The sequence below is a fragment of the Convolutriloba macropyga genome, unplaced genomic scaffold (genome assembly GCF_964194025.1).
Source record: "Convolutriloba macropyga unplaced genomic scaffold, txConMacr16.3 SCAFFOLD_3086, whole genome shotgun sequence".
Lineage (NCBI taxonomy): Eukaryota > Metazoa > Xenacoelomorpha > Acoela > Convolutidae > Convolutriloba > Convolutriloba macropyga.
In genome coordinates this window covers 16647-29961 of record NW_027449722.1, presented here as the reverse complement: position 1 = coordinate 29961, position 13315 = coordinate 16647, and the positions used below count along the sequence as shown (strand labels likewise).

At 34.9% G+C, this 13315-nt stretch overlaps 1 protein-coding gene across 1 annotated transcript; it reads right to left on the bottom strand.

Annotated features, from left to right (window-relative positions):
* Window positions 1-6977: 6977 nt before the first annotated feature.
* On the bottom strand, window positions 6978-11031 carry LOC142355275 (uncharacterized; the record flags this gene model as incomplete). The annotated part of the gene is made up of 5 exons (XM_075407478.1): window positions 10813-11031; window positions 8778-8843; window positions 8292-8618; window positions 7676-7714; window positions 6978-7165 (listed from the first exon to the last, which is right to left on the bottom strand). Coding segments are annotated over exons 1-5 (699 nt in total), but the record flags the coding sequence as incomplete, so codon positions are not given.
* Between the last annotated feature and the right edge of the window lie 2284 nt (window positions 11032-13315).

Genomic DNA, 13315 nt, shown 5'->3' with positions numbered 1-13315 from the left:
ACAACATCAAACCCCTATTTTACACAACATGAGGTCAGCGACCCAAAACAGGTATGGCACGATGTATTTGGGTTGAAAGGGTGGTGGGGTCCTACCGAGAAGAACCAACGGGGAATTGACGAGACATACCAATATTTGGCCCCTCTGTGGAGACTAACAAGACTTTTGTCACAGTTTGAAAGATTGAACAAAATTTTCCTCAGACCATTGATTAGACCGCAGAACATTGGCCTGATCAAACATGCCTAAGTCAGATCGTTATTCACTTGGCCAGACTCAGTATAACCTAGGCTAAACCATTGTTCAAACGCACCAAAACATGCATTGGCATATCCACGAATAACTATAAGTCTTTGCACAATTGCGTATTTGTGCAGGAAGTAAAAATGAAAATTAGAAAAATATTATTGAAAAAACTGAGGACTCACAGACCATTGCAAGCGCTAAAATTAAATTGATGAAGTGGTCCAGTCATCTAGAAAAAAAATGTTAGTTGCTATTGGTTGGCCTTCAGTTCGAAGAACTGTAAACACAGTACATATTTATTTGCAGAGTACTGGTTTTTCTTGTGGCTGATCATTGCGACATTAAATAGGGGCCAACCGTACAGACCTATAGGTGAAACAGGCTAGAAAGTGAACACTGGCCAGTCCGAAAGGAGCAATATCTTTATTGGCCAGACCAAACAGATCCAAAAATTGGTATTCGCAACAGACCAAAAATACTGTATTGGCCAGACACAAGATGCAACCAAAATTTTTTTCAGACCATTGAGGTGGGTGCATTGGAACCCCTTTCCATTCTCATTGGAATTCACACTGGCCAAAAACAGTTCTGGGTTACGGACCTCATCCCAGGTAGCAATGGACTTCCATATGTTGATTGATATTTTGAAAACTCAACGTGCTTCACAATGCATGAGTATTGGACAGAAAGCGGGAAATTTAGAAAATTTGCTACAAAATTCAACCACTGGCACATGTACCGGAAATCAGCCAGAAAAGGAATCAAGCCAAATTTCGAGCAACGTAAGGTTTGATTGAGGCCCTGAATTAGTTCCAGTGCGCAATACTTAATTGGTTTATCATCCTATAGAAATCTTAATAAAAGTCTGTAGCACCAAAAATGGAGTGTGCCTGGAGATTGTTCTCTAGCGATTTTTTTTCTCTAAATTTAGGAGGCTCATGTTTTAACATGACATTTGTATGTCCTCTAACTAGCGTTATCACTGCAGAATGGTGTCAAAATCATATCGATATATTGTAACCGAAAAAGGATCAGGCGAATACAAGGGTCCCATTAATACTAAAATTTTTCATAATAACGTGCTACATAGCAAGACATAAATTGCATCTGGTGTGCATAAAAAGCAGGGATATGGAGTGACACAGAAAAAAACCTGTACACCCACTATTTCAACTAAAAAAATTGCTTCCATGAATTCACTAATAAGACAGTCCACTCTTCTGATGATTTTTTATCAGCGAAATTAGCATCAACACCACATGCACATGGAAAAAAATTGCAAATGCCTCAAACGTTAGCTGAAAAAAAATTGAATAGATTTTATTGGGAAAAGAGAGAGAGCTTAGTGAGTTGTTGTCACAAGGGAACTCAAACTCACAGGGCCAACTTAAAACTAGTTTTTATTTGAAGCTATTAGTGGAATAATTAAAGCGTGGAGGACATCCTCTCTTCTTAAAATGTGATCGGTCAATTTGAGGTCGCACAGCCAGCTTCTGTTCACCTTTGCGAACTCAGATTGCAGACAAAGAACAAATGACATCATATGCAAAATTGAGACTAAACGTTTTCACAGTAATAGTACTGTTTGTTCTAGTGATCGCAGATTTAGTGCGGTTAGCACCAGTAACAGAACTTCAAGTAGCACTACTGTTTGTATATTTTAGCTGGGGTAGAAATACAATAATAATAAATTATTTTCAAGAACAAGAACAATGTACTTGCAAGGTCATCGTAGGCTTGAGAAGCCCGTATAAAGACGCCTCGACTGAGCAGATTTAAAGTTTAACCACTTCTGTTATCTTAATCGAATATTGACTAAACTACTCTTTACCAAAAGGAGCAAAAATGATCTTCGGTGCCGCATGTGTAATTCTCCTTTCATCTTATGCTAATAACCTAAGTTCTTCTCCATTATAAAAATCCATATAGTTTTGTTTTGTACCACCTGCTTCCCTTTTTCATGATTTTATTAGAATTCTACGAAGCTCGTATATGTGGAGTTCCCTCACTGTGCATAGTTTGTATTTCACTCTCAAAGGTTCTATTAAATCGTTCGGTTCAAATTACAGAGTTTTCCAAAGGAATTTTTGCACATTTTTCCCATTTCAAGATCGTTGTTTTATTTGTTGTTTCATAGTTTAATACTCCGTACTCAAAAACTCGTTCGAATTAGGCAATGTAGATTTTAATCAACCATTTAAGGCCAAAAAAATTTCAAAAAAATTACTGTACTAACATTTGGAATCAGAGCTTTCGTATTTCCCTCTTATATATTTATATATATATGAGAAAGAGAAAATGACCAAGCACAGAACCTTGGGGAAAACAAGTATCTATCATTTGTAAGCTTTTATAAGACTATTTGGCTGAAGCGATGACAAACTGTGTTCTGTTGGAAAGATAGTCTGACAAAATTGCCAACTCTGGTACCTTTAAACCGTAATCTGCACATTTTGTGGAAGCAATTTGTGATCAACAGTGTCAAATGCTTTCACTAAATCAAGGAACGTACAGTTACTTTTTTAATTGCTTTTTATTTCTCTTTTTTCAATTTTATCTGTAATTCCTTCTACAGTGCTTCTTTCTTCTCGGAAACTAAATTGCGCTCAATTTTTTCTAGAAAAGAAACTGTTCTTGTTTTCAGAATTCGTTCAAAAATTGCGCTGACTACAGGGAGCAAGTTATTGGACAAAAATTGCTGCAATCCAGTTCGCTTACCACCTTAAACAATGGAATTAGTTTAGTTTTTTTGAAAACATCTAGGAATTTTCTTGCCGAGATAGCCCTATCAATCAGAAAAGACGCAACGACACTGACTTTGGAGTTGACCAATTTTTAAAAAAATTATTGCAAATACCCATAAAGTTTTTAGACCCACTGTAAGGCCATTAACACAGCTAGCAATTTCAAGAGGACTGTTTTTTTTAAAAAGGCATGAACTACACTTATTTTTACCTTTGGTTTCACATGGGTCCTGACAATTGATGAAAGATTTTAACCAACTTTAGCATTTTATGTGTTCTGGATAATTACAAAGGTTTCATTTTAAGGCTATTTCAGTTTAAGTTATTTACAGAGAGCTGGTTATTATTTCCAGTATGCAAAAATTTTTCCATGATTTTAAAAAACTTTTGATTTTCTCCCAGGGTATCATTAAAGAGATTCTGATAATTTTATTTTTTGATTCGTTTGCTCTTTTATTAATTTTGTTTTGCTGGTGCTTTTAGCGTTCCCAAGAGTTTTTTTCCTTCGAAAAATAAATTTTTTCTAAAACCTCGTCTTTTTCGCCGACTCATTTTCGATTTTACTTGTAATCCAACCGTTGTTCTTGTTTCAATTTAGATTCGGTTTTTCTATTTTTGGAAAAAAACGTTAACATTGCTTTACTTAATTACGTAATTTCGATAGTCCATGTTTCAGTTTAAGCTATCACCAAAAGCTCTTTTTTGGTGATCAATTGACTTTGTTCTTCGGCGTTTTTGCTCAGTGATCTTGTACTCTGCAGTAGAAAAAAAGAAGACACTTTCCATCTGTTTTATCCCACCGTACCCTAAACCATTGCAAGATTTCATTTAAAAAACAAAAAAAAAGAAAAACTGTTGTACTCATTGAAATCTTGAATGAAGTCTTGAAATCTTGATTTCATTGAAATTTTAAATGAAATCTTGAATTCTCATTCAAAATTTCATTTAAAAAGCAAAAAAAGAAAAAAATGTTGTACTCATTGAAAAACCGCATTGTTTTGACTGAACCATAAAATAAATTTCATCACAGGTTATTCTTCCACGGAAGTCGCAAAAGTCACCTGATTCACCGCGGAAATCGTAAGAACCAAAATTGTACTTACTTTTTTAAATGTTCGCAAAAGTATTCTCAAAAGTATTTCCGCGAAAATCTCAGAATACGTAATAATTCTTGAACATACCTTGATACCACTGTTGTTACTGTTGTTGTTTCAAGAGAGTCGCAAAAAAAAACATTGACAAAAAAGATAAAACTCAACTTCAATTTTGCTGAAACAGAAAAAGAACAATTCACAACCCTCCTATTTCTGTTCAAAACCTATTTTACCTAAGCCGAAAAACGTTCAGGAAATATCTAGAGATTGCTCAACTGAGACGCTCACGTGAATGACCAGACAAATATTCTTTTCTTACAAAAAACAAAAATACTTGTTAAAATTGTTAGTTTTTTGTCCCTTTTATGCTTCAGCTAGGAAGTTTTGGTTAATCATTTGCTTTTTTTCTTCCGGAGAGATTTTTTCATAACTTTTAGCTCGCATATTTGAATCCTCCAGGCAATCATGAAATCGCTTCTAATCTTGAGCGTTATTGATATTTTGCCTCGCTTGCTTTTTGAGATGATTTTTGTCGAGATCATTCAGATAGTACACACGCACAAATTCTCGTTTCACTGCAGCCAGTTTGCAATTTTTGACGTCTTAATAAGCTCACGCTTGTCAGCTTTGGAGAATATACTTTGTTCTACTGGACCAAGAGGTTCGTTAATGTATATAATTCTTCATTCAACGAGTTTTTTATACCTCTAATTGTGCGTCGGTTTTCCGTAATGAATGCCCTATTATGAAATAGTACAGATTCAATGATCACAGTGGGAATAATTTCTGCTGCTATTGGTTCGCAGAGGGGACAATATGATACGCCACTAATCCACTCTCCGCTATGCATTTAATATCCAAAGATTTTTCAAAAACTTTTATGATCTCCTCTGCCAATGCTTCGTTTTTGCTGGCGTCAGGGGGGATCATTATTTGCTCATTATCTTTTGGTGTGTACGCTTGCTGATCGCTAAGTCTATCGTCAAGTTCGTCGACAAATTTTTCGAAAATCTCTATTCTTTTGGTTCGCAGCCTTATTTTGTTGTTGAAGTACTCTTTCTTCCATCTGTAGATTTTTGGTATTGTGCTCCATGGTCTGTTCCATTGAGTTGTCGTCGGACATAATTGACAATGATACAAAATATGCGTTTACGGGGATAATTTGTTCAAGGGATTTGAGACCAATGTTGAATCTAGTTTTTTTTCAAGTCAGTTCAAATCAGTTTTTTGCAGTGCGTGGAAGAAGCAGAAAAAAAGTTTAGGGCAAACTCTCTCGCTGCATGATGACACGGTTGAAATCTATAGAAAATAGTGATGGAACTAATATTCCCAAAATCGATTGAAGTCAATTTTATTTACGTGCTTTTAAAAACTTTGATTTGTCTTGTCCAGGGCCAAAAACGTGAAAAAAATGTCACATTACTTCAAACCTTTTCAACTATTTCCCATTTTTTTGACTTTTTAGAAAACATTTTTCTTCAATTTTTGTAACTTTCCCCTGCTTTTGGCCAAATCAGTGTTATAGGTGCATTTTGAACCTCAGTTCAGGAAATGAGCAATTGACAAGGCCCAATTTTTCAACCATTTTTTTTGAATTTTCCTCACTTAATTCATTGATTTCCTTGATATTCTTTGAAGTTTTATGGACGATTTTTTTCGTTTTTCTGAGCTTGTTTCGGACAGTTTTGGTCATGTTTCATGAACCTATTTTGAAATAATTCCAGGCTGCTTTCGCGTTTTCTAGAGCTATTTTAGATAATTTATCTAGAAGATTTTACTGATATTACTCCAGTTTTCTGAATCTGTTTCCACAATTTTTCGGCTATTATTTTGCGTTTTGCGGATGTATGGCAGAGAACTTTCTTGCTAATGATAGCTCTTTTTGAACGTTTTTGGAAAGATTTCTCTGATCTCTCTTGCATTTTCCTAATTTTTTACTTGGCTAATTTTCTGTTTTTTAAGATTTAGACTTACCAAATGTTGCTAAGACTTGTATTTAGACCTGCAAGTCTCAGAGAAGATGTGCAAAAAACTAAAAATTTCATTCTAAAATTGCATGATTATAGTTATGAATCAAATATAGCCGGCAGATTGCTGGAAAAGAGCAGCCATAGACGCTTGTGTCCTTGCATGGATTTGAAACAACTAAAGAACTAAGATAGGAAGATTGACCACCAGTCCTGTAATAGACCAGCAGATATTTTGGCTGAGATTTGGACTGTCATTTTTATTAGGCAGAAAAGCTCTATGAAGAAAAAACCCTGATAGAACTTTTTCAAAATTGACTTTCAAAATCAAAAACTTAAGACTCTACTGCTCTAGAATTAAAATACGTTTGGTACTACCTGGATGTACACTACTGATCAATAACTAGTAATGTTCATAAAATTTAATGTTCCTTAACTGAGTTCAGAAGTCATTCAGTCATTCAAAAGTGAGGTAATCACGCAATTGATATAAGGGCAGAAAAAATGACGTCACGTAGACAAATTTTAACTGCAAAGCAGTAGAAGTCTCTGAAATCTAAAAACTCAATGATCGCAAGAGTTGTCGATTGAGACAATGCATTAAAAAAAACCATGCTGTCCCCAATAGTAGCCGCTATCGCTTCACTACTGTCAATATAGAAATTAGACTTGTAATAAGATTTTCCAAATAATCAAATTGCTTATTGACCCTTTCGTTCTTTCGAATTAGTCAAAATACAGCCTTTTCGCTTTTCTTCCCCTTTTTAATGATGTTGAATATGCAGTTCATAGAGTTCAGATAATATAACAAGAGTAATAAAAATCAGATCGGCCCTTTTTTTACGACAGCAAGTTGGTTTTTGTGCTGCGTGCCAATTAGATTAGAAGCAATTTGATAAAAGGAAAAGGCAAAAGAGTGATTATACCGACGATATGGAACATCTCTGTCGCCATCTGTCATCAGGTCTGCAATCTCCTTTCTGCCCATTGTCTTCTGTTTTGTTTTTTCTCATCATACAGTCCTTAATGTTGCCAAAGTATTTCTCACAGCACTGGGTAAATGTTTTGCTAGTTTCGTTTGCACTCTCGCAATTGCAAAATTTCTGCACTCCGTCTGTAAAACATAAGAAAAGAGCCATCGAACTCTAATTATCCAACAAATTCATTCTAATTTGTGTAAGCAAAAGGCATTTTCTGCTAATTTTGTCAGTACCGTTCATTTTTTTTTAATCAATTTAGAGTATGTGCTATTGACAATCAATGTGTACCCATCATTATCATGTTAACAGCTGGGGCACAAGAAAGGCTGTTTGTGACACAACAAAGAGATGTCAAAGTTTGGTATCCACAATCACGCAAATATTTCGAGCTAATTTTTAGAGCTCCAGAAAAATATATACATATATAATTTTTTTTTCATCTTGGATCAAAATCAGTATAGACTTTTTCTCAATAGAGTTAAAATGTTGCTAAAAAAATTTTCTGAAATTTGATTTCGTTCTATAATAGCGCATATGGATTGTTCAACCGCTTTATTATGTAAATTGTTTATTTGGTGGAGGGGCTGAGACAAGCAAAAGTTGTTTGTAATGGTAAGACCTCACTATTGGATGTTCATACTAACTTGGCTCCCATATTGTCTCAGTCTGACAGTAATCAGATGCTAAAACAGAAAGGCGTAAGTTTAAATAACGCTGCGCAAGCTGTTATTATAATTTTTATAATAAGAAAAACCGTCTACTATTTCAACCCAAAAACCAAAAATCAAAAACATACCCTTCAGCTTACTTATTAGTTGTAATTAATTTTCATTAGATAATTTGGATTGAAATAAGCGTGCAAACGAAAATGATATGAAATTAAATTTTTCTTGCAGAAAAACAACAAATGTCAAAATTTTTGATTTCTTGGTTATTTTTTCTCTGCATATAAAGGAAGGGATATAATTAAGGAATCGAATCATCATTAATTTGTTTCAGCCCTCGTTACTGGTAATGGTAATAAGAAAGTTAAAAAAAACTTCCTAAAAACACATTGTTTAAAGGAGTAAAACACAAAAAGTAGGGCTCGTCATCTGCATAAAGACTGTTTTCAAGAAACAAAGCATGATCACAAGTAATTTTGATCACAAACTGTACTCGTAAAGACCTGGAAAAATTGTTTTATTAATTTTTAAGTTTCCAATTATTCTTTGACACCGACAGAAATTAGAAGGGGCATTGAAGTGCATTACTTCAAACCTTGAGAAGCTGAAGTATAAGTCAAATGATCGTTTGTGGTTTCAATTACGACTTCTGGAAGCGTTCCATTCACAACTGGGGGTGGATCGTTACCCGATTGTTGAGAATCTTTAGCCGGGTAATAGCAAAGAGAGAGGAGTTTATCCATATAACCCATACACTCATCAATTAGTGTTGTCTCGGTGGTTACTGAACTTGAATATTTAGAACAGTTGACCCCCTTGATTGGATTTAGTGTAGTTTGACAGCATTGGACAAAAAACTCCTCGATTCTTTCAGTGAATCCCATTTCCTGACTCTCACAGTGACAATAGTCAATAGTGATTCCTAAGGAGAATTGAACTGATTATTGTGTGAACAGTTGTTTTCTTTTCACGGCAAATTTAAAGATGTTCACTGTTAGATATTGGTTCGGTTAAACAATTGTTTAAGAGAACACAGGTTTATCAACCCCTTTCACGTTAAAAATTTATCACCGATTCTCACCTGCTGCAAGTTTCAGTTGCTCTACGGGACAGTTTGTGAACAAATCTGATCCATTGGCTAGCTGAGCTGAAAATCAGAGAAAAATAGCATCCGACTGTTTCCAGCATATGAATTGTTTTTTTTTCTCCACAAAATGCTTAAGAGGATTGGAATTTTTTACAGTATATTTAATTTCAAGAGAGTGAAAACTGTTTTACCGCTTTTTTGTTACGAAAACAACTGACAGGCGGGTGGCTTTATCAGTAACTAGCTGCGGCCTAGGAAGAAGGATGGGGAAGCTAAAACATAAGGGGGTGAGGGTAGAAAGAATATGGGTACGGGCAAGGGTTTAGTGGGTTAACGTTTGGGATCTATTTTCTGTTCTCCCCAGTTTTTTTATGACCCCTAATTGCAATTTTTGCGTTGTTATATAGCACGTTTACTATGTAATAATAACGCACATGAGCCTGGGGGTCACAAAACATATACTTCTTTACTCCCACTAGGCTACGGGGAATAGAATAGATCCACAGTTTGAATGAAGTGGGGAGAGGTGAGTTTGTGGTAGAAGTGGGGAAACGGTTGAGGAGCTCAACGGAGGGGCGCAGTGCTGGGATCAAACTCCAAGAAATTCCCTTCACACAATGAGTTCATGAATTCCAAAAAACGAAACCCAGAATACCAGTCTAATGAGCTATATGGTTCCAAAAGCAATTAAAGTTCTCCCAGATTCACTTAAATATCCCACTGTTGTGGACAAAAAATCAGATGGTAAGACAAAAACAAATATTAGAAGAAACAATGTTAGGAGAGAAAAATGCATGGGAAAGATCAGCAGAACTTGCTGGGGGAAGTGAATTCGCGGCGGAAGATAACTAATATACTTGAAAAACTTTTGTTTGAGGGCAGAAAATAGTTCTTTTTCGCAACACAACAAAAACAAACGATGATTTGCATGGAAAAATGTTAAATGTTCTGGTTTGTTGGTCTACAAAAGAGAAAGCAAAGTTCTGGTCTGTGTCTAAAAATTTTCAAAATTGCGCTTAATTGTCAAATTACAGGAAAATTGCAGCGGTTGACACACAGTTGGTTTGAATCAGAAAAACAAGAAAAAAATTACCAATTTTACTATGTGCTCAAAAGTGTTCAATTTGGTGTTGATGGTGTACAATTTTAGGTCAAATTTTTAAAAAAATTTGAATTAGCTTCTAAACTAAATTCTCTTAAGCATAGTTTTTATGCCGGCTAGCAACTGCTCGAGTGAGCTTTTATAAATTGACGCACAAGGTCTTATTTACCGGGCTATATCAGTTTATTCCATTTCTTTCAATTTTGCTCTTTTGACCTTTACTGTGTTCACAACATTTCGTAAATCCATGAGTCGAAGAATATAAGACCCATTCATTTAAAACAGTGAGTGAAGTATGACAGGAGTCCAACGTGGAAGTCGTGACTTTCGTAAAGCGAAAAAAAAACGTGACCAAAAAGTAAAACCCACTACAAACATAGCCGGGAAGTCGTCAACTAAAGTTCAAAAAGTTGTCGTTGTATAAATAGAAAAACTGAACCCAGATTAGAAAAGAAATGTTTTGTGAAAGTCGTTTAGAACAAAATTAGATCCATAAGTAGAAAACCAATGAAAATCAATGTCAAAATGCATCAAGTGAATAAAAAACGACCAGCGCTTAAGTGGATAGTTGTGCAAAAACAAATGCGTTTTCAACTTTCTCATTCAACTTTAAAATTAAAATAGAAAAACTTCACGTCGCAAGATTACCGTTTTTTTCGCTCGCCCCTCAGCATGAGCAATACAACTAGTCCACGTTCAATCTAAAAATCAAAAAAAATATGTGAAGAGTTCTTATAAAATACAGCGTCGAAATACAGTTCAATTTCTTTGAATTATGAAAAAGGAAAGCGGCTCAGTGATAGACGCCGAGAGGCTGACGGTGGCTACCAAAAACTTAGACTAGTCTTTCTGTTTAAAATATGGGAAACATTTTTTAGCAGCAAAAACAGTTGTATAATTGATCCATTAAACAATCGTGTACTTAACCTCCATCAATTTTCGAAGCTGTTGTATCTGAAGATCTTTCTATCCTTTTCGATGTTGATACTACAGTAGTTGATGGCATTATGGCACAAACCTCTGCAAGTAGTCTTTCTAGATTGCTTGACCCCACTATATTCTTGACACATATCCCACATGCAATTTTTTCGTACTCATTGAGTTGATTGCATTGTTTTTCAGACCCATTTATTGATACGCAGAAAGATTCGCAAAATTTTTTGTTCTCTTCAGAGCTCAGGATTTTTCTCAGACTCTCGTTCACCATAACATGATTAAGCTTTATCAATCGTGACACATATTTGCCCACCAATGAGTGTTGTTGTACGTTTGATATTTCCAGTGACAATGACAAATTGATATCGTCAGCTCTCGGCTTATAGATTTCGTCAAGGTAGAACTTTGGAATAGTTACATACTCACTGTTTTGTATTGTAATGCTCGTCACATAATCAATATTTGTCAAAAAATTTTTTGGCAATAGCTCATTTTTTTTGCTAGATATGACGTTACGGATTGTGACTTCAATAACAGTTGAATTTGTTAGGTCAGGAAAATCAGTGAACTGACCTTCAAAAACTAAATGTTCAATGTCAAACCAATACCATGGGCTTTTCTTGCTCCGATCCTTGTCATATATTCCACTGAGACTTGTCGAAAAATCTGAAAACGTAACATTCATTGCGTTAAACATATAACCAAAAAATTGCCGAGCACCATATTTGTGAAACTCTAATGATTTTATATTCAAGCGATCTAGCGCTTGGAGACCGATAACTAACTCTGGATTATTTTCAAAGATCAACAATGGAATCCAGTGGTTCGTTAATGCAGTTTCATTTAAATCGACAATCTCTTCAACTGTTGTGTTCGATATTATAAGACCGACTACTCCCAAGTTTTTCCGCTGATTTTCCTGTGAATGCAGGTCAAACATTTCTTTGATAGAAATTCTAGATGCGACTATGTTCGAAAGAAGGTAATTTCCCTTTGACAGGGCTCGACAACTTTTCACTGTGATAGTTTCATGTGATCCTTGAGAGCACTGGCAGGTTGAGCTCTCACCACACGGATTCAGATTTCTTCTTTTCTTTTTCCTCGCATTATTGAAAACATCCCTGAAACTGTCCATGTATCCGTCTGACGATAACCGCCTCAGATTTTTTGCTAAAATTCACAAAAGAAGCAAATGTAGGATTAAGATAATATCGTAAGCTTTTACGGCGGCGGGGGCGTCGGCGCCAGTGGCGATGTTTGTTATAGTCGTAGTACTAGTAGTGGTAGTAGTAGTAGTTGTAGTAGTAGTAGTTGTAGTAGTAGTGGTAGTAGTAGTAGTAGTAGTAGTAGTAGTAGTAGTAGTAGTAGTAGTAGTAGTAGTAGTAGTAGTAGTAGTAGTAGTAGTAGTAGTAGTAGTAGTAGTAGTAGTAGTAGTTTTTTAGTAGTGTTTAAAAGTTTTCAACTTCGCAATAAACAAATCAAAACCATTTCTGGACTCAAAAGTTCTGTCAAGTAACCCATCTCCGGGACTTGAAAAGTTTCTTTGGCCAGTAATGGTCGTTAAACTCAGGAAAGGACAAAAAATATTGGAAAAATTTGAGAAAAATTGCAAATTTTTACAAAATCTTGCTAAAATTCAAGACATTAAAATCTTAAGAACCATTTTCTAGTCTCAAGAGACTATCTAGTATCCATCTTTTAACCCTGAAAGATTTTCACTGGCTCAAATATCCATACGCTGGGAACAAAAAATTTTCCAAAAAATTGAAAAGTTTATTTTTTATCCAGATATTACTATATGGAGTCAAAAAAAATGGTGGTCAGAATCCCATTAATTCTAGAAACTATTCAGCAGCTTACTATCAAATCTTGGAGGAGGCCCCAGGGCCTCTTTTGCCGGAAAAAAATCAAAAAACACGAAAAAACTGCAAATATTTTTTAAAAAATTCCTTAAATTCTTGATATTAAAATCTTGAAGAACAACCCATTACATCTACAAACTAAGCAGTAACGTATTATCAAGCCCTAGAGGAAATTCCGTGGTTCTTGAGGCTAGAGAAACCTAAGAATGAAAAAAAATTTCAAAAACTTTAAAAAAACTTGCAAGTTTCATAAAACAAAATTGCTAAAACTTGTGATATTAAAAAGTTGAAAATTAATCCATGACCAACAGAACTTTTTCCAGTAACTTATAGGCAAACACCAACGAGCCTTTTTGGACCCTCGAGGCTCAAAAAAACTGAATAATGACTATATATATTAAAAAAATTGGAAAATGGCAAAAAATATCAAAAGTATGCTAAAATTCGTGATATTATAATCTTGCAAGACATTCCATATAATCTAAAAACTATTCAGAAACCTAGAGAGAGTTCCTGGGCTCTTAAGGTTGAAAAATCTAAAAACCGACAAAAAAATTCAAAAAATCTTGAAAAAATCAAGTTTTACCAAAAAATTGCTAAAATTTGTGATATTAAAAAGTTGAAAAACTATT